This window comes from Pogoniulus pusillus, chromosome 20 (assembly GCF_015220805.1).
Source record: "Pogoniulus pusillus isolate bPogPus1 chromosome 20, bPogPus1.pri, whole genome shotgun sequence".
In the NCBI taxonomy this organism is placed as follows: domain Eukaryota; kingdom Metazoa; phylum Chordata; class Aves; order Piciformes; family Lybiidae; genus Pogoniulus; species Pogoniulus pusillus.
In genome coordinates, this window is record NC_087283.1 from 8,511,924 (window position 1) to 8,533,438 (window position 21,515).

The 21,515-nt window shown below is 45.1% G+C and overlaps 1 protein-coding gene across 3 annotated transcripts; it reads left to right on the plus strand.

Annotated features, from left to right (window-relative positions):
* The first annotated feature begins 678 nt into the window (after positions 1–678).
* MTHFSD (methenyltetrahydrofolate synthetase domain containing) lies at positions 679–20,225 on the plus strand. Of its 3 annotated transcripts, XR_010305998.1 has the most exons (9): positions 679–760; positions 955–1,058; positions 3,605–3,718; positions 4,284–4,397; positions 7,278–7,368; positions 8,144–8,256; positions 8,528–8,653; positions 16,987–17,638; positions 18,927–20,225. XR_010305998.1 is itself a non-coding variant. In XM_064160057.1 (8 exons), the coding sequence occupies exons 1-8, from the start codon at positions 733–735 to the stop codon at positions 17,497–17,499; spliced, it is 1,203 nt and encodes a 400-aa protein (XP_064016127.1). In that variant the 5' UTR covers positions 679–732; the 3' UTR covers positions 17,500–18,542. The 3 variants fall into 3 exon arrangements, 2 of the variants coding, with proteins under 2 accessions (XP_064016127.1, XP_064016126.1); XM_064160057.1 differs by lacking the exons at positions 3,605–3,718; positions 18,927–20,225 and adding an exon at positions 3,445–3,558 and having other exon boundaries at positions 16,987–18,542; XM_064160056.1 differs by lacking the exon at positions 18,927–20,225 and having other exon boundaries at positions 16,987–18,542.
* The last annotated feature ends 1,290 nt before the right edge of the window (positions 20,226–21,515 follow it).

The window sequence follows — 21,515 nt, forward strand, 5'->3', positions numbered from 1 at the left end:
CCCTCCAACAGGCACTCTCAGAGGAGGGAGCCTAAGCCCTCACAGGCACATTTTGTGTGAAACACACAAGGGGTGATGATATTAAACTAAAAGAGGAGATTCGAACTAGACCGAAGGGAGACATTTTTCATGTACAGGGTGGTAAGGCACTGGCCCAGGTTGCCTAGAGAGGTGGCAGATGCCTCATAGAATCAACCAGGTTGGAAGAGACCTCCAAGGTCATCCAGTCCAACCTGGCACCCAGCCCTAGCCAGTCAACTAGACCATGGCACTAAGTGCCTCATCCAGGCTTTTCTTGAACACCTTCAGGACCATTCCACATCAGGTGGTTTGGGACTTGGAGCAACCTGATCTAATCAAGGATATCCCTGCTCAGTGGAGTGGAGCTGGACTAAAGGTCCCTTCCAACCTAAAGCATTCCCTGCTTTCATGAAATAATGTTTTTCCTCAGCACACGTTCCCACATGAGGCCTGAATCCTGAGGAAAAGTCCCTCCATTAACCTACAGATTTAGTCATGGACTTTAACACCGCAAGAGAAGGAAACACTTCCTTAGGAGTAGCACTTCCCTACCCTGCACAACCCAACTCCCGCCATTCCCATTTCTCCCCCGCGCTTCGCTTTGTAGCCTTTTCGACCCTTCCACGCCGCCGTAGAGACAAGCGGGACGGATGGGGCACAGGCAGAAGCTCCTCCCCTTGCTGCTCCGTCCCCGCCGCCGGTGGCGCCGCCATGGAGGGCGGCGTGCGGCTACGCGCGGGTGAGCGGCGTGCGTGGGGGGTGGGGCGAGGAGCGGCGGCCTGCTACGTCACGGGAGGGCAGCGCGAGCTCGACCCGTGGGCGGGGGGGGGGGGGGGGGGGGGGGGGGGGCGGTGGTGATGGCAGCGTCCGGCGGCGGTCGTAGCGCTCCCCCGTGAGGCGCCTGCTCGTCCCCTCACCTCTGCCTTCCTCCAGGTGCTTCCAAATGGGATGTCCGGGAGAAGGTGTGGGAATACCTGGAGAGCAGCGGACTGGCCGATTTCCCGCGGCCGGTGCACCGCCGTATCCCCAACTTCAAGGTACGGCGTCTCGCTCTTGCGGATCTGGGCCGCTGTGCAGGATCGCAGGATGTCAGGGATTGGAAGGGACCCGAAGAGATCATCGAGTCCGTCTCCGCTGCCAGAGCAGTTCCATACAGTCTGTCTTAGGTCACAGAGGAACGCATCGAGACAGGCGTTGAAAGTGTCCAGAGAAAGAAACTCCACAACCTCTCTGGGGAGCCTGCTCCAGTGCTCTGTGATGCTTACACTAAAGAAGTTACCCCTTGTGTTGAGGTGGAACCCCCTGTGCGGCAGTTTACTGCCATTGCTCCTTGTCCTGTCACAGGGAGCAAGATGAGGTCTCACCGGCACAGAGTAAAAGCCAGAGGAGAGCCTCCCTCGATCTGCTGGACTCTTCTTAATGCATTGCAGGATCCCATTGGCCCTCTTGGCTGCAAGGGCACATTGCTGTCCCGTGAGCAACTTGTTATGCGCCAGCACTCCCAGGTCCCTCTCACGGGGCTGCTCTCCAGCAGATCAGCTCCCAACCTGTACTGCTGCAGTTTATTATTCCTCCCCAGGTACAGGACTCTGCACTTATCGTTGTTGAACCTCATTAGAATCATAGAATCAACCAGGTTGGAAGAGACCTCCAAGATCATCCAGTCCAACCTAGCACTCAGCCCTAGCCAGTCAACTAGACCATGGCACTAAGTGCCTCATGCAGGCTTTTCTTGAACACCTCCAGGGACGGTGCCTCCACCACCTCCCTGGGCAGCCCATTCCAATGGCAAATCACTCTCTCTCTGAAGAACTTCCTCCTAACATCCAGCCTATACTTCCCCCGGCACAACTTGAGACTGTGTCCCCTTTTTCTGTTGCTGCTTGCCTGGCAGAAGAGGCCACCCCCCACCTGGCTACAATGTCCCTTCAGGTAGTTGTAGACAGCATTAGGTTCCTCTCTGCCCAGCTCTCCAGTCTGTCCAGGTCTCACTGGATGGCCGCACAGCATTCAGCTGTGTCAGCCAAGCCTCCCAGTTTGCTTCCTCAGGGAGGAGCAGGGCCTTAGCCCAAGCGTTCTGCCTGCATCCCTGCCTGTTGCTACAGCCCTCAGACAGCTGGGAACAGCACCTCCCTTTGGGCTGAGCGGGTGGCTGGGGGATGACAGAGGGTGGCAGAGCTCTGAAAACCACCACAGTGCACCTGTATAATCCATAGCGAGTAAAGAAATACAGCTATGTGTACCTGGCAAGACATGGCAGGTGTGTGCAGCATTTAAGTCATTGGATACCACATCACCTTATGAGTGTGACAAATATGGCTGGGAAGACTGATGCAGTCAAAACTGGATCTCACTCTGCAGTCCATTGGGATGGAAAGAAGAGGTCACCCATCTTGTAGGGCTTAACCTAGAAACATAAGAGTGTGCTGTTGAAATGTGAGCGGTGACCAAGTTATTGCTGGCAAAGTGTGGGTGAGGATCCCTTTCTGCTGATCTGGCTGCCCTGTGTGCTCAGTTTAACAGTTCTGGAAAAGAGGTAAAACTTCTGAATTACTCAGGGCACACTTTACCAAAGAGAACTTTTTTTAAGCTCAAGGTGTGCAGCCACGTATCTGTCATGTATTGAAGACATGATGACCAAAATGGCACTGTGGGGATGTGTGTTGGGTGTTTTAGCCCATGAGCAGCTTTAGGAGATGGGCTCTGCTTTTGCTAAGGGACTGGCAGGCACATTCTACTTTAGTCTGGTGCTGAGGTAAGAAAGGTGCATGAAGCAGGTGGAGAAGGCCTGAGGTTTATCTTACCCTATAGCAAGGGGATATCAAGAGGTTACAAGAGGCCTGTCTGCTCTGCTGAGCTTGAGCATCTTCATTAAGAAGGGAATCTTCTGAGGCCAGTGTAGCCTCTGTAAAGAGAGAACCTTGTCTGGAAATTTTTCACCTAAGAGAATCTCTGTGGCCTTTGTTTAGGGGAATCTGTGTTTCTTGACTAAAAAGGCAAATTAGTCTCCAGCTTTGAATTAGATTTGAATAAAGCAGGCAGAAGATGCAGGGATCTTCTGGTATTGAGGGCTGCGTGGCTGACCTCAATGATCTTACAGGTCTTTTCCAACCTAAACAATTCCATGATGTTGCATTAATGAGGCACTCAGCATTCATCCCTGGAAATGTTCAGCAAGTGTGTGGACATGGCACTTCAGGACATGGTTTAATGGCCACGGTGGTCTGAGATTGATGATTGGACTCAAGTCTTTTCTAAACAAAACAATTCTGTGATTCTATCTGTTGGTATATGGTTTCCCATAAAGAACATCACAGAATTAGCAGTATGCCCCTCATTTAAAATCTGGGGAAATCAGCTTCTGTAGGTTTCCCATCTCTGCTGTGAACTCCTTGGTGATGCACTGGTATCTTGTGAAAACAGGGTGCTGCCCATGCTGCGACAAGGCTTCTGGGTTTGCAGGAGTTCAAAGCTGCCAGTACTGTGAAAGTAAACCCTGATGCTCCCCAGAAGAATGCTCGCTTTCTAACACTGGAAGTAAGTGAACACGCTCTCTTCTCTCTTGATCCCTTCCTGCACACAGGGTTCTCACCAGGCTTGCTGCTCTATTAAAGATCTGGATATATTCAGCAGAGCACATGAGATTAAGGTGGATCCTGACAAACCTCTGGAAGGCGTTCGTCTGGCTGCACTGCAGGTAATGTCACCTCTGCACCCCTGAGGAGAATGGGACAGCACTGCAGCGCTTGGTGGCATCTCGTGGTCCATGCCTGCTGTTCTCCAGCAGGAGATTTAGCAGCCTTAAGTTTCATGGGGTTGGCCTTGGAAGGATGTCTTTGTTTCTTTGCCAAATGGTGAAGGGACAAGTAGACTTTAGGGGATAATTAATACATTTCTGTGCAGCAATAGCTCTTTCACCATCATCATAATCTTACTCCTCAAAACACAGAGAGTAGCCTTGCTTCAAATTATGTTTGTCACAGGACACACTAATCTCACACCTGTGCATGTTCACTGGCTGATATGTGGCTCACTTGTGGACATGCAATTTAGATCAATAGGTATGTCTTGCATCTATTTCTTAAATAAAATATTCCCTGGAATTCCTCTGTGCTGGAGGAGGATCATTCCACAGGCACTACACAATCAAGAAGCAAACTGCTCTATAGTATGACTGACCACGTGGAGACCTATATAGGATAGCAGAAATATTTCTTTAGCTCCCCAGCTCCTTTTAATGTGATAACATCTTGTTTACACAGGCAAGGAAGACTCTGTTGGTTCCCACACCCCGTCTGAGAACTGGACTCTTCAATAGGATTGTCCCACCTCCAGGTGCAACTAAGGAGATCCTGCGGACATGTGCCACATCTCAGGTAGGAGTGAAGAATGGATAAGGTCTGAGTTAACCTGTTGTGGTAGTCCAGGCAGAAGCTGGCAAACCAGATACTACCTGCAGTACTGTTCTGATGGAATGTTATTCCTGGGTTTGTGCATACATAGAATCATAGAATCAACCAGGTTGGAAGAGACCTTCAAGATCATCCAGGCCAACCTAGCACCCAGCCCTAACCAGTCATCTAGACCATGGCACTAAGTGCCTCCTCCAGGCTTTTCTTGAACACCTCCAGGGACAGTGACTCCACCACCTACCTGGGCAGCCCATTTCAATGGCAAATCACTCTCTCTGTGAAGAACTTCCTCCTAACATCCAGCCTACACCTCCCCTGGCACAACTTGAGACTGTGGCCCCTTATTCTGTTGCTGGTTGCCTTGGAGAAGAGACCAACACTCACTTGTCTACAACCTCCCTTCAGGTAGTTGTAGGCAGCAGGCTATTCATTCACCATAAATATTTTATTTATCCTTTAATCATGAGGAAGTTTATCTTTTTTTGGCCAGTTAACAGAATGATGTCAATACTTTTGGAGTGCTTTTTGGAGCATTACAAGCTGCTTCCATAGGTGAGCTAGCTCTTTTGAGTTTCTAATAGTATTCCTTTTATTATTTGAGCTAGTGAACCCTCTAAGAAATATTTTAGTGTTTACAGGTTTTTCCTGGTCTGGTCGATTAAATAAACAGGAAAGATCAATTCTTTTAAAATCCTAAATCTAAAGAAACATCAGTTCTGTCATTCGAGTCAGAAAGGTGCAAAAATGCATTAAAGAGTTTTCTGTTAACAGGTCTGTTGGTGCCCTCTGGTGTTACAATATCATATCGTACAGCTGAAGCCATTTGGCAGAGAAACCTGCGTTAGTTTAGACACATCTTTATTTGGTATAAACCCATAATTTATTCAATATAAGTAGCCCAGCTGTGTTGGTTTTATTTCTCTCTCTCCTACTCAAGGCAGTAAAGTTCTGCAGTAATTCTGTCCACAACTGGAAGTTGTAAACAAGTAGTAATTAATAGTGACTTTCTGTGTTGGAGGCTCTATTAAAGTCATTAACTAATTAGGCTTTTCAGGGTTGAAGAGTACTTCTGAAAGAGACTTATCTCTTGGCCTGCTTTAGGCCTCATCTCTGATCTGTGATCTTGGCACCATGTGTCTGTCTTTTTTCCCCCCAGCCGAGGTGGCGGATGAATAAATGGTATCAGCAGTTGATATTTACAGAGCACTGTGCAAACAGTTCTCATCACAGTGCTGTGAAGTGGATAGGAGGCATTATTACTGATAATCAGCCACGAATAACTGACTCTTTGGATTTTCTGCTCTACACAGAAATTGGGCTTTTCATTGTGAGGACTAATTTAGCACAGAGCTGTATCAGTGTGAGAAGAAGTCACATTGTGTTCCACATATCAAGAGTACATGAATCACTAGATAATTTTTTAAAGTTCTAAATCTCTGGTGTTTGAAAAGCAAAGTAAACACCAGTTTTAACTTGTGCAGCTCTGGACAGAGTTTTGTTAGGATATGTTCTTTAGAGAGGAGCCTAAAGAGGGATGGATGGGAATGAGCAGGGAGAGCATGAACTCAAAGAAGGACAACAGGGTTACATAAGGTTTTATTTTGCATTTATCAGAAACAATGTGGGGTTTGTTCACGTGTCTTAAAAGGGTTTGATAAAGATAACTTACCTTGGCAGTGATGTGTTCTGAATGATGGTTACACAGAGTAGTGTTGAGGAATGTATGCTTGGAAAGCACATGCACAGTTTTGGAAGGTGCTTTTAGTGATAGAGGTGTGGAGAAACAGGCAGTGCAGTGTGAAATGGAGAGTGATCCAGCTTGTGTTTCATAGAATCATAGAATCAACCAGGTTGGAAGAGACCTCCAAGATCATCCAGTCCAACATAGCACCCAGCCCTAGCCAGTCATCTAGACCATGGTACTAAGTGCCTCATCAAGGCTTTTCTTGAGCACCTTCAAGGATGGCAACTCCAGCACCTCCCTGGGTAGCCCATTCCAATGCCAATCACTCTCTCTGGCAACAACTTATTCCTAACATCCAGCCTATACTTTCCCCGGCACAGCTTGAGATTGTGTCCCCTTGTTCTGTTGCTGGTTACCTGTCAGAAGAGACCAACCCCCACTTGGCTACAACCTCCTTTCAGGTAGTTGTAGACAGCAATGAGATCACCCCTGAGCCTTCTCTTCTGCAGGCTGCACACCCCCAGCTCCCTCAGCCTCTCCTCATAGGGTTTGTGTTTCAGGCCTTTCACCAGCTTCATCGCCCTTCTCGGGACACCTTCCAGTACCTCAACATGTCTGTTGAAGTGAGTGGCCCAGAGCTGGACACAGGACTCAGTGAAGTTTCAGTAAAGCACTTTGTGCAACTTCAGGCAAACAGCTTCACATCTTTACACAGTAGCTGTGTTTACATTAACTCTGTGATTTGTATGTGAGCATTTAGGGATTTGTAGTGCTTTGATATTTCTTATGGCTTCAATTTGCATACTATAAGTTGGTAGTAATAGAGCAGGAAGTGTTCTTTGCCCTCATTTTTAGCAATAGACATCCAATAAAGGGTTTCAAAAGAGCAAGATTTTGATCCTAAATAAGTAACCTTGTTTAAAAAGGTGCTCACCTCCCTTAGCTCTCCTTGAAATGTGCCAAGATTCTTGTCACTGTAGTGAATCTATTCTAAGATTCCCTAGAGGATAACTTTCCAGGCTTGTACAGCTTGGCTATACATGGAAGAAACACTTGGAAACATGGGGAGTGACTTGAATTTATCAAAATATTCTGTATTTCTGCCTCGTTGGTTGGAAGGCTTTGCACCCTGGAAGCCTAAAGTTGTGTTTTTCTTGCAGGGGATAAAAGAATACAGCGTTCCTGTGGGTCTTGATGGGAAAGCACGAGTGGACTTGGTTGTTGTAGGATCAGTGGCTGTCTCTGAGAAAGGTAAGATAAAGCCTTGCAAGCTTTTCAACAGGATGGTCTCAAGTCACAGGTCATGATGTCAGTGACTACACTGCATGTTCCCTTTGGCAGAACCAAAACCAAACACACCTCTGGAACTAATTTAGTCTTGAGTTTGGTCTCTGCTGTGTGACAAGTCACTGATACCAGTCCAACCAGAAGGAATCAAATCCTGCTTTATAACAGCAACACCAGGAGTTAGTGTGCAGAAAGCAATGGGATTTAGAGCATGTGGGCAAACAGTTTCTCTTCAGTAGAATCATTCAGGCAAGCTATCGCTTGTTTGGGTTTTTTTGTGGGTTTTGGTGTTATTTGGGTTTTTTTAAGAATCAAAGAGGGCTCCCTGTTCAGAGGATGTGCTCTGCGTTTTTCAGCTGGCTTTATTCATTGCCTGAAAATTGTTTTTGTCTGTGACCCAGACTCCTCTTTACCCACACTAACCTGCGTTTGGCATGAGTGGAGTGATCTAATTACCATGGGTAAATCAGCTTCTGTGTTAACTGAATTGGAATAAAATGGGTTATTCTGAAAGGGAGGCTCCAGAATTCTTTAGGAATTCATTGAAACCAATCTTCTACTTCATTTCAGACTACAAGGCAAATTACATTCTATGAGAAAGGCTGATCTGAATTTTTCCAGAGTCACAGTCCTTTTCTTGGATTTTTTTGCAGGCTGCTTAGTTAACTGTGTGCATTTAAATTACCAACCTTTCCACTCCACTGCTTCTGTGTTCACTCTCTCTGTTTACATATTTTAGGCTGGAGAATTGGGAAAGGGGAAGGTTATGCAGATATGGAATATGCCATGATGGTGTCAATGGGTGCAGTACAGAAGGATACACCTGTAGTTACAGTTGTACATGACTGTCAGGTAGGTTAAAACGTCTATATTGAGTGATTGGCATTGGAATGGGCTGCCCAGGGAGGTGGTGGAGTCAACATCCCTGGAGGTGTTCAAGAAAAGACTGGATGAGGCACTTGGTGCCATGGTCTAGTTGACTGGGTAGGGCTGGGGGATAGGTTGGACTGGATGATCTTGGAGGTCTCTTCCAACCTGGCTGATTCTATGATTCTATGATGAGAATGGTGCACAACTTGGTGAATTTATTTTTAACTGCTTACAAACCTCTTTTTTCTTCTAGGTGCTTGACATAGCAGAAGAGCTGCTTGATGATCATGATTTAACTGTGGATTATATACTCACTCCAACAAGAACTATCAAAACTAATTGCAAACGACCAAAACCTCAGGGAATAATGTGGCATAAGGCAAGTTACTTCTGCTAATAGTGTTTTTACTGGTACCAACATTCTCTGAAGTCTCCTTTTTTTTAACTTATAAACACTTTCATTGTATTATAATGCTTAGAAAAGGAGCAAATGTGTTTGTCAGATGAGACAAAACAGCAGCATCTGTATTCAGTGGTTTTTAAGTGTTAGTAGTGAGGAGGAGAAGTAAATTACCAAAGCTGAGGTTGCTGTAAGAGATGGATTAGAAAATGAGAGCCTCTGGAAACGTCATTATCCATCAAATCCAGTGTGGGTTTTTAAGACAGGCGTCTTTTCTTGTAGTCATTTGTGGTTTAATGGTCTGTGTAAGCTGTGGGGCTTTTCCACCTTTTGTGTTTCATTCCTTAGTGCTCACTGAAATGAGCTCTGGTCATTTTCTGGAGACAGTCCCACAGAGTTTTCTGTGGAATGGATGGGATATGTGCTGCTGCTCTGGTTTTCAAAGGACAGTGTGACCTGGTGGCTCGTACATTGCTGGCTATGTAGTAGATGGATTGGGTTAACTCCAAAGGATAGATGGATTTTTGGCTGGAGCTTCTTTTCAAGTGGAGGAGTACTGACTGTATACTGCTTTAAATCAGTTATTGCTGTGTGGGTTTGGCTCACCCTAGCCCAAGACTGTCAGAAACTTTTAGCAGATTCACAAATGCTTTCAGAAAAACATTTAGTGAATTGTTTTACTGGAAATTCCTGCTGGGAAAACTTGGTCATTAGTTTTTCATTCCTAAAATCATCCAGTTAGGGAGCAGACACAATCCTACATGATTGAGTAACAGCAGGGAACACTGAAATGAGGAACAATATATCCTTATCTCATGGGAACCACTGAGGAATCACTAGGGAATACTTCTAGGGAAATCAGGAGTTCTTTGTTAAGCATTTGCCAAGAGGCTTAAAGAGTTAAATGTGTTAAGGTAACGTATCTACAACAAACAATTTGAGCCAGTACTATTTTTATGGTGGGAGAGTGTTTTACCCTGACTGTGGTTGAGGGTTTGAGGTTAGAAATAAATAAATAAAGGCTCTGTCTGCACCAGAGCATTTTTTCCATTGAATTATTTTTGAGTCATAATTTTTTTTTGCAGGATATTATTGAGTGTAATTGTTTTGAGGGCCTACCCCTAGTGCTCCATCCATTTTGCCAACATACTTGTGATTTCAGTCTGTCTGTATTGGTGTCAGTCTTCAGTCTCAGTAAGTGGCCTTGCTAACACTTTTTTCCCCCTTTTTTTTCTGTATGGTTCCCTTTTATCAGGGACATTTTTCAACGTCTCTTTCAGGGCCTGTTGAGTTTGTGTGTGATTTTTTTGCCATGAAATGTCAGTCAGTGCCAAGTGTTGTATCAAATTCAGTGTTACCTTTGCATTTATTTGCTTCTCAGAGAAAAAGTCAAGGTCAGTATTATAATAAATGCCTCAAATTAATGAAGTTATCTCCCACAGCTCTACAGTAGTGATATTGTCTGGAAAAAAAAGAGCTCTCAGTGAATGTCTTCCAGGGAAATTTCAGTGAGAATGGAGCACATCACACAACTGACCCTTTATTTAAGTATTTCAGTGTTGATTTAAGACCTGAAACTGCTTTTGGGCTATTTTTTGATAACAGTATTGGAGAACACAAGACAAAGCAAGGATAACTGTGGCATTTTGTTGCTTTAGGTCAAGAACAAAGTGCTGTGTCTATATGAAGATGACAATATCTTAGCATTATTCTTTCACAGAGAGATGAGCAATTTGTCTATGTTCTGCATGTGCATGAGTTGGTAACATTGTTTAGCTCTTACACAGAGTGTCTTGGAGGTGGGAGGTCTAGTTAATTGGCAGGGTGTTAAAAATGCAGGATTTGATATGGGCTATTTAACTGTTTGTCCTTTGGGTTTTCCTGGCTGCTTCTGCATCCTTTTCTCCTTCAAATCCTGGCTTTACTGGTGCATTCCTGTTCCTCGGAGCAAAACTAAATGAGCTAAGAGGCAGTGAGTAAACAAATTACCCACTTCTAAATATGGTATTTTGTCAACAGAAAGGAACTTAACTTCATTGTTAAAATGTGTGATGCCTAAAACACATTGCAGAAAAGTTGATCTTTCAGGAACGTGGCTGGATCAAGCCAAGACAATGCTTTAAGAGTTTTAAAGTAAAGGTGTTTGCAAACACAGGATTACAGCTGAGCCTTGTGGTAAAGGATGTGCTTTCCTGAAGCTCTTAGGGTAGAGAGCTGTCATTACACACCTCTTTTGAGCTGAAAACAGAGTTAGAGCAAACAAAATGCATGTCTCCAGGCTGGATTTCTGTGCTTTAAGAGGTCCTGCCTTTTCTTGCATTTTTTTTGTTTGTTATGTTCTGTCTGGGAAAGAAGTAGATAAGGGGATGGGGTAAACAGTTGTTCCTTGGTGAGTAAATGGTTCCCTTCTTGAGCTGGCATGACTTAGCCTCAGTTGCCTTCTTTCAGTTCACCTCAGTGCAGCATTTCCAGCTGAGCTGTTTCTTGCTGTTGAGGCAGTGTGTTCTTCCAGACAGGAAGAGGTGAATTACTTGCTGTGATTTTTACTTTTCTTGTTTTGTCATGGATTTACTGCTTAAAAAAACTTTCAAGGAAGCGTATTATTAATACCAAAGAAGTATCATCAGTATCAGCACTAGACACTCTAGAACATTTCTAAATACAAAAGTAGTGCTGGAGTGTGTCTATGAGTGAGTTTTCTGCATCTGAGTTCAGGGGTCTGAGAAATGAGTTTGTGCTCTTGGAGGGCAGCAGGAGCTGTGAAGAGCTGAGCATTCTGGAAAACTTTATTTGGATACCAGTGGAGAATTATTTGGCTTCATCTGTATTGAAAATCTAACCCATTGTTTCTGGGAACTCTAAATTCATGAAACAGCTTAACTTCCTCATTTAGTATTTTGTATGAGTAGCTGTGATCTTTATCTGTGACACTGTCTATTATATTAGTCACAATTACAGAACAGAATCACAGGGTCGTTTTGCTTGGAAAAGAAACCTTTAATATCATTGAGTCCAGCCATTCTCTAACTCTCTGAAATCTGGTGCTAAACCATAGCCCTCAGCACCACATCTCTGTGGCTTTTAAACACCTCTAGGGATGGGGATTCAGCCAGCTCCCTGGGCAGCCTGTTTTGAGAACCCTTTCAGTGACAAAGTTTCTTCTAATGTCCAAGCTAAACCTCCCCTGGGGCAACTTGAATTTGTTTTCTCTTGTCCTATCACTTGTTATTTGGGAGAGAAGACCAACTCCCACCTGGCTCCAAGCTCCTTTCAAGGAGTTACAGAAACCCAGAAAGTCTCCCCGCAGCCTCCTTTTCTCTAGGCTGAACAATCCCAGTTTCCTCAGCTGCTGTTCATGAGACTTGTTCTCCAGGCCCTTCACCAGTTCATTGCCCTTCTCTGGACCTGCTCCAGCACCTCAATGTCTTTCTTGTAGTGAGGACAAAGAAGAGAGGTTTATGTAGTTAGTGGTAGTGAGGATTCTGAAGTTATTTGTGCTGTGCCTATTTTAAATTGACACTATACAGACCAATTAACATATTTGGGTTCATGAAGAGAGAAGTGAGAGCAGTTGGTGGAAAAATCACTGCATTATAGCAAGCATTTCCTTCTGTTTTTTAAATCATTCTTTTGCTGAGAATTTTAGAGTAGGAAAAGATTTTTCCTGAAGTGACCTGAACTGGGGGTAATCCCTGAGTGTAACGTTGAAAAAGTTCAGTATTCAGTGGCAGAGATGGAAACTATCTGACAACAGCTTCTGATCAGTGATTGAATATTGGAAAGTAAAATGGTCTTGTTTTACAGCTCAGAAGAATCACACATTCAGTCTGGCAAAACCTTCAGCAGGGACACAGCATCGCTATCAGTAGAAAACTGCTGTTAGTTTAGCCAAGGTTTGGTTTTGTTTTGGTTTTTTGAGGGATAGCTGTGAGCAGGGCAGGCTTCTGCGAGCGGTTAAACATCTCAACACCTTTGCAAATCTGACCCTTGCAGCAGAGTCCATGGAATCATTTTCTTGCTGATGGATTCCAAATGTGGGTTGCATAAGTTTTTCCTGAGGGACACTAGCAGACTTCGTGGGCTGCCAGCTCAGTATGCCCTCAGATTGCGTGCACATATTTGGACATTTTGTACCAATGAATGATAGAGTGTTCAACTCTGCTGGCCCGTCCGAGCTCCCTTGGCTTTGACTCTGCCTTAAACTCCTGTGAGCAAAGTGCTTCTTCAAACCAGCATCTGATCAAGGGGACAACACGAGAACTGGGCTCTGCTTAAGGCAGTCTTGGGTCAGAGACCCTTTAAGGTAGCCAAAGATGAATCTTTCCATCACCTTCCATCCTCACTACTTGAAAGGACTAGTGATCTGCTGCACTAAAGATTGCTTGCTCTTGTTTGCAGCCTTCCAGGGCAGGACAGCAGCAGCAGCAGCTGTCTCTGTCTTAAGCCACATGGTCTCTCAGTTGGTGTGCGCAGATGAGTGGCTACATGAAGCTGAATTAAACAGCAGATCTCTCCAATCCATAGCTGTCCTTCCCTCTTCTGCCCTACATCAGCCTCTGCTGCCAGGGAAATCACAGTAGTGTTTGACTTGGCCTGCTCTGTATCAGGGGTCAGCATTACTCATTCTGTCAGAGGACAAACACATCTTTCATTTTCCCCAGCAAAATATTGAAAGTGGCCTGCGTTCACTCTTCTGGAATAACCGAGGTGGAAGAGGGCCCTGACGTTCCAGCAGAGATGTTGCAGAAGTCCCTCTGCCGCCACATCGTGTTGGGACCAAACCAGGTGTCGTGAGAGTGGATGCTCAGGGTTAAGTGCTGGGAGATTTGCGTTGGCACTCTGCATCCAAGACTCTGTTTTCTTCAGGTTTCTGTTAGAAAGGGGCCACGTTTCCCTTCTCAACTCCTTCCCCATAGCCACGTAGTTGTGTGCGTGAAGAACCCTGCTGTCCCTTTCCCCAAGGCTTTCCAAGCTATGGCAGGGAGTGGGCAGGATTGTTAAATGATTAATTGCCTTTAGTGGAGTTATTTTTAACCTGGATCCTTCAGTTACTGAGTTTATAGCACAGACCCACAAGCACTTCTGTTGGAAAACCCCAGAGGGCCAAAGTATGGAACTGGCCTGGGAATTGGTGGTCAAGGAATAATAGGAAACTTCTTCAGCTGGTTTTGCTGCCAAAGACAATCATTTAGCTAAATCCCAACACTCAATACAAAGTTTACAAACACCAGTAAATGGTTTGGCCTTGACTTTACGGGGATGAGGGAGCAAGGGAAGAAGCTTCCACTGCTGGGTTTGCCCAGGTCTACAGAACTGGATCAGCCAGAGTTGGGGTAGAACCCAAGTCTCAGTGTCCTGGCCTAGCCTAAAGCAGTAGGCAAGGCTAAGGAGAAGAAACCAACCGGCACAGGACCAAGAAACGTGCAGCTTATGTGAAAGAGAGGAGGAATATCTTTGGCCTGTCTCCACATGGAAATAAATCATTGTAGTCCTCCTCAGCTCACAAGACAAAAGAAACTTTTTGCATGATCGTAATTAGCAACACATTGTACTACCACTGGGTTCTTTTGTTCGCTCTTTGCAACAGAGCAGAGCAAGCTTTTTCCTCTCCTCTGCCACCCACTACCCTCTTTGCCCTTTTTGCTCTCACCCTCTGCACCCCAAAAAAGCTAGTGCATCGGTGTTGAATTGAAACTCTGAAATCCCAAACTGAGTTTCTGCCTTTCCTCAACATACAAGTTGGGGGGAAATAAAGATTTGGAAGGTTTGGCCTAGCTGAGAGGTTCTCCTAGACCCCAGGGAGAACAGCCCTTAAGGTAAATCTTCTGTCTCTCTCTTGTGGCAGAAGGGTGGCAATTGACAGTGTCAGAACTTGTCTAATGCAGGCGTTTTTTTGTTTACAGAATGTTTTCAGTTACAAGAAATTTTAAGTGCCAAATCATCCACCTGTGTTGCTTTGGCACTGTAAAGGCTACTTATATCTGCACAGGGCTGGACCAGAGGTAATGGTAAGTCACCTCATGGTGGTGTTTGATGAGCAGAGCTTCAGCCCTTATGAAAAACAGCAGTTTGTTACAGAGATGCATGCTGTTGTAACTACATCTTCCAGAGTATGAGGGAGCCTCAAAGAGTAGCTCCAAGAGCTTCAGGTAGATGCCAAAACCTACTGGTTAGTGAGAGAAGAGGCTGTGCCAAATCCTGGCCAGTTGAAGTCTCTTAGAGAATATGCCAGTCCCCTCCATCATCTAAAACCTCTCCTTGATTTGTCCTTTAAAGTCTGGGAGTCCCAGAGATTATCCTTTTGATGCCCAAATACTCTGATTTCCACCACATCTACAAAGTGCTGAGGGTTTGCCCTTAGTAGCCTTGGTCTTCCTAACTAAACAGCCAGTCTGTGCCTTCAGAACTGAGTGCAGTTTCAGGGCAAAGGGATGTGCACTCGGTAGAAGATTGAGGTTGTGCTTTGGACTCAGGAGCGATTAGTTGCATGAGAACAGAACAATGTTTTTCCTGTTTTAATTAGCATAGAACTTACATTTCACATACAGATTTGACAGAGGACAACAAATGTTCCTAATTGTTGGCCAGTAAAAACAGAGCAAGGTGGCTTCAGCTGTTGGTTTGATGTTGTGTTGCCCAGGGAAGGGGAGTTTGCTGTCAAACCAGCACTTGGAATTCTTGGCTGAGAAAAACAGGTGAGTTCAAGAATCTACAGAGGAGTAACTCTTCAAAATCTGAAAGTGACATGGTACCTTTCTGGGTGCAGAAGCTCCCAGAGCCCCAGACAAAGTCCTTGCCTCTCTGTACTGTCTGAAATTGTTCTCAGTCATCATTTGCTTTTTTAAAGGACCTAATCCCAAACACCTTTTCTCTGGGTCTGCAGTTTGGCAGAATGAAAGTGGCCTCTGCCCATACCAGTTATTCCTGTTCTGCTGTTTGGTATTGTATTAACAAAGTAGAGCTAGGACAGGCTTTGTGCAAGTTACATTTTTGTTTAGTTCAGCCTCAAATAAAGCCTGCTTTTCTGCTCCTCGGAAGAGGAGCCCTGGAAATGTTTCTGTTGACTGACTTTTGTGTTACCTAAACCTAATGTTGCCCTCCAGTTTTACTCCAGCACTTCAGAGCTGGGCTCTGTTCCCTAGAGATTTGTGAAGTTCAGACATTATGAGGTGCAGCCGATCCAGATTCACTCTGTAATTGTAGCACCAGGAATTCAGGGGCTCAGAGGTGTGAGAGGTCTGAGCAGGGAGATCTGTAGGCATAGTCTATCCAGTGTATGCTGGATTGAGTGTGGGCTACTTAGCTTGGGTCTCTGCTAGATCAGACATCACTTCCCTAGGCCCTGTTTTGCTCCCTAAGTTTAAGAACTGGATCTTGTGTTGATGGATGTTCTGTTTGTCCAGCAGCCAAGTACGAATTATTCCCCCTTCCAGCTGCAGTCTGAAAGCCAAGAGCTGGACCACATGAGCAAGGGAACCACTGCATTTCCTGCCAGTCACCAAGCACAGCCTGGGGCATCTCATGCCTGAGATGGATGGGCTTCAGCTGCTGAGAGGAAGAGCCTGTCCAGAAAAGCTGCTTGTGAACTGGGAGTTCGTAGAAGGGATAGAGGGTTCAGAGTTTGGAAGCGTAGTGTCCAGGCTCTCTTCCGTTCAGTGATGCAGCCCAGCAGACTGGTGTGGGATCTGATGAGTAGCTGCGGGTGGTGTGTGAGGGCGGATGACAAGAGGGAGGCTGTGGGGATGTGCCACAAGCAGAGAACGTGCCTCCAGCTGGGCCCACACTTGGAGGAGCCCTGCTACAAGGCACGCTCCCCAGCTGCAAACTTCACACCATCAGCCCTCCCCATTGTGTGACCCAGCCTACGGGATATCCTGTTTTGAGGGGAAAAGAGCACGAGGAGGTCTGTGGAATGACAGGGCCTGGTGAATTGTAGGCATGTGAGATTCTGCCAGAGCAGGAGCACAGGCCCTTGCTCAAAGCAAATATTAAGGGATAACAATGAGAATGCAAATCTGAAAGTGCTCTGATAAATAAATGTCAAAACAGAACAGTTCTGAGTTCAGTTTTGATTTTCCTGCTGGATCTGCATTGTGCTGCTTGCTTAAAGAGTTGCTGGTGTTTATTTTTGTCCTGCAGTGTGTATTTAGGGAGCAGTGTCAGAATTGGGCTATTAATTAGTAATGTTTTGAGTGCTTCAAATGGTAGCAATAGAGGTTCCTCTCTTCTCCTGGCACATGGGTCCTGATGGCTGTCCTCTCTTTCTGGAAGGCGAGAAATCTCATCATTGTATCTGTCTTCCTCCTTTTTAGGTCAGCTATGAGATGCTGGAAAAAATCCCCATCCTAAAGAGTCTTCGCTGCAAAGAGAAAGAGGCTGGCAAGGACGTTACCCTCAGAGACGAGCGCTCAGACTCGGCACACTCCGACAGGCCAGCAGCCGTAGATGAGCAGGCAGCGGCTGAGGGTGCGAGAGCTCAGGCTGCTGCAGGCTCAGCTCAGCTAGGACCACACTCTGTTGAAAGTGATGCTTTAAGTCCCAGCTTAGAGGGATGTGGCACAATAACTACTGTGTACGTGGGGAACATACCTCCCAGCCTGAGAGTGAGCGAGCTGAAATGCGCTTTGAGGGAGTTCCGCGCAACTCCTTTACGACTCAACTGGCAAGGAGCACAGCACAGGGCTTTTCTCGATTACAAGGATAAAGCAGCTGCAGAGAGTGCTGTATCCTCTTTGAAAGGCTTGAGCCTCAGGGGCAGTACTTTGCGAGTTGAGCTGGCCAAGAATCAGAGAAACAAAGGGCAAGTAGAAATCAATAGTGAGTAATGAGCGTGAATAGAGGGGAAAAAGAAGCACGCTTGTGTTGTTTAGTGGGAAACCAACCTAAACTTTCACGGCTGTTAGTGTATCCTCTGCTTTATGCAGGCTAAACAACGATGCAGAGCCAGCCCTTCAGACAAATGAGGTAGGTGTACATCTCACAGCTGGCTTGCCTACCTAACTCCTGCACTTGCACCTGCAAAGTGTGTTTGTCAAGATGATGGCACAGGGGCCAATTCTGTAGATGGTTACAAGTATCCACACTCTGTGTATTTGTTTTTCACTGCCAGTAGGTTGATTTGCTGTTCAGTAGGTATGTTTGTTAGGCCTGGATCAAAACCATGCCACTCAGTAGCTCTGTGCAGCTGAGTGTAGCAAGGTGGTTATGTTCTGTCATCTAAAGGTTGTGCCTGTATATTTGTACTCCTGAGCTTAAAAGCCAGCAGCAGAAAATCTCTCTTAAGGGTTACAGTTCTGTTTACTAAAAAATTGGGAGTTTTCAACATGTTTTTCATAAAAATGGCCTGAGGGAGAAACTACCTTTTTTTGTGCAATGGCAACACTGTTCAGCCACTGGTTCTAGTTATAGCTGCTAACATCAGGTGGAAGAAGTGGAGCCCATTTCTCAGCTTTATTTTAATTCAGTATTTTATAAGCCTTCTATTTCTTACCAGTTTGGTAAAGGAAAGTGAAGACTTTTCTCCAAAACACTTGGTACCTTTTTGTGGGATACAGATAATTGTAAAATAGATGCTTTTCTTTCTTGTTTTATTTCTTAGAATTTGATGTAATTCCATTGCCTCTGTTCCTGTCTTGATTTCCACGTTCCTAGTAGGTTTGAAACCTAGCAGTTGTAGCTACCTTAAAAGTATCTGCAGGGTAATTTTGAGTGTGGGTGAGTGATAAGAGATCCAAATGTAAAAAGCTTATTGTGCAGAAAGTGTAAGAAATCCCTTGAAATCTATATAGTAGCAAATGAATTATAATGTTGTGTCAACATAGTATGTCTAATTCCTGCAGGTTTGATAAAAGTGCCATGGTTCATTTGATTTGATTGGTTGGACTGGGTGATCTTGGAGGTCTCTTCCAGTCTGGTTGCTTCTATGATTCTTCTATGATTCTATGATTGCAGTGGAAATGAAAAGCAGACAGGCCACGATGAGAATTTGTGGGTGACTAGTATGGAGCTGTTTAAATAGTTGCTGGAGATTATAGCAAAGCCTGTTCCTGCTGTGCCTTCATCACCACCAGCATGATCTTCCTGCACCCATCACATCAGGCAGCAACGAGGGTCAGACAGCAGCACTCTCAGAGTGCTATCAATTACTGTCTTGGTCAGTGAGATTTGCACACATGTGAAAATTCACCTACAGTGTAAAGGAAAAGGATGATTTATTTGGTGTAGCTTTCATTACATTTTTCTCCCCCTTCAGTTTCCTATTCCTGAAAAACAAGTTGAATTTTGGCTGAACCATCCTCTCTAAACAGAAGCACTTTTGCCATCCATGCTGGGCACGTAGTCAAAGTAAGCATCTAAATGGATATTTTTTTTTTTAACTATGAGTTGGAAACTTTTTTTAGCCAGAGGGTACTGTTAAGTATATTTTAAGCATGTCATTATGCGTCAAGGGTCAGGCATTTTCTACAGGATTAAATGCAAAGTTCTCATCATTAGCATGGACTCTGCAGAGAGGGGCTGAAGGAGAGTGTTTCTTCAAATCTTTGGAAGGTCCCACGAAGGAAAAGTTGCTGAAAAACAGTAGTGTGGTGCTCTAAAATACTCTTTTCCCCTCCCCCCCCCAGCTCAGAACTATTTTCAGTATCACTTAGTCTGAATTAAAACATGAGTGCTGCACAGTTCTCTGCATCTTGTCTGGGTAGTGGAGCACTTCAAGGGGAAGAGTGAGGGGTTATGTTACTACTTAAACATACTCATTACATCATGAGCTTAGAAAGTGGAGGAAAGAAAAGCAGACAAATAATCACTGCTTTTCCTTCCAGATGATGGCAAACTAAGTAATGTGATCATTTGGTGTTATTTTTGACTCTTGCAATACAGCTTGCTTTGGTGAAGATGCCCAGGTGACCTCAGCAGTTAAAAAGGAGTTCCTCTGCCAATGAAAACTTCCAGCATCTCAATCTTTCTCAGATTGAACCAACACTTTCTGCTCAGATTTGTGGGAATTTCATCCTCTGCCATCTTTCCTTTCTTAGCATCTGAAGTTTCAGTGCAGATATGTTTACATGATAGGTAAATGTTCTATTTTCTCTCAACACTGTGCAGTCAGTGGCTGGGTTTGGCTGGACAAATACATCTGGATTATTTTCTGTTTGAAGCTGTGGTTCTGCACATAACCCACAGTCTGTGCTAGGTCTGCATCCAGGTGGGCAGATCTCTTTGGATCTCTTCCAGCCTCTCCCTTTTTTTCTCTGTCATGTATCATGAGGCCACATTTCCCAGTGCCACCTCATATCTTCTTGCTTTCTCTATAGAGAATTAATCATCCAAGCCACAGTATGGAGAAGGCAACTAGACAGAGGCATGCAGCTGTGGTTAGAGAAGATAAATAATTACTGTAAGCTTCAGCACCATTCATTAGCATTTTAAGAGGACTGGAATAATGATGTTGATGCTATAATAATTGTATTTCCAACTTAAGAGGTCAGGTTTTGATCCAGGTTATTAATAAATAACAAGGTTTTTTGGTCCTTGCCATCTTAAAGTCGTTAAAGAGTGTTTTTAAGTCAAAGTGGCAACAGATCCAGGTCAGAGTTTGGCAGCCTCATGCAAATCCATCTGCCTGAGCAACAGCTACTGAAGTGCAAGTCCAAGTTAATTTCTGTCATCTCTGCTTCAAGAACAACAACTTGCAGGGAAGGAATTGGTACAGGCAGCCATTGAAAGCCTGAAGCTGCAGAAGGCTCACCAGGATTCAGAGGTTCTGCAGAGGGTGTTTTTTTAGGAAAGAGTTGGATGGAGGCAAGTTAGTCGTACTTGGATACCACCTTGGAGTTGCTGTAGGATTGCTACAGACAAGAGAAAAATGTTAGTATTTATGTTCTACAGCAAAGCTGTTCAGTGAGCTTACCTGTGAGGACAGCATAGGTCATGCCTTTGAAAGTGTGTCATGTTTCCCAGGGTCAGGGCTGGATTCAATCTTGTTCGCCATCTTCATGAACAACCTGAATGAAGGGGCAGAATGGACCCTCAGAGGACTACTGGAGAGAGTCCAGCAGAGGCTGTGAAGATGCTGAGGGGACTGGAGCACCTCCCTTGAAAGATTAACCTGGGGCAGTTTAGCCTGGAGAAAAGCAGGCTAAGAGGGAATGTTCCCAATGCTCAGCAAGAGCTAAAGGGTGAGGGGAGAGAGGATAGGGCTAGACTCTCTTCAGTAGTGCCCAGTGACAGAACAAGGGGAAACAACACAAGCTGGAACCCAGGAGGTTCCCCTTGAACAGAAGGAGAAAATTGTTTGTTGTGAGGGTGCTGGAGCCCTGGAGCAGGCTGCCCGGAGAGGTTGTGGAGTCTCCTTCTCTGGAGAGATTCCAAACCCACCTGAACACTGATTCTGGGCATCCTGCTGTCGGTGACCCTGTTGTAGCAGGGAGGTTGGACAAGATGATCTCCAGAGGTCCCTTTCAGTCCTTGCCATTCTGTGAGTCTGTGATGTACCAGCACAATAGGAGTTGGAGCCTGTGGACTCTGGAGTCAATGCAGTTTCTGTCGTGGACAGACAGCAAGGGAAGCTGTGACAAGGATGGGGCCCTTCCTGCTCCTTGGGAATTTGCTCGTCTGTAGCTCAAAGCCATTTCAATGCAAGATGCTAAATTGCTATTTAATGAAATAATGCAAGACTGCTCAAGGCACACGCCTTCATGGCTTTCTGGTGTCTTGAGCTCTTATGATGTGGATTTTTTTCCTGTGGGCTGACCAAGTTCATACTTGAGGAAACGACAGATTTTGAAGGAAAAGTGAATGGGGTAGCCTGTTTCTCTTAGATCTATTGTTTCAGGCTCTCTGC

Bases quoted from the DNA above. Each gene is read 5' to 3' on its own strand.
- MTHFSD (XM_064160057.1), top strand. From the start codon at position 733: ATGGAGGGCGGCGTGCGGCTACGCGCGG. The intron at 4,398-7,277 runs GTAGGAGTGAAG...TTTTTCTTGCAG, and splicing joins GGACATGTGCCACATCTCAG to GGGATAAAAGAATACAGCGT. The intron at 8,654-16,986 runs GCAAGTTACTTC...CCTCCTTTTTAG, and splicing joins AGGGAATAATGTGGCATAAG to GTCAGCTATGAGATGCTGGA.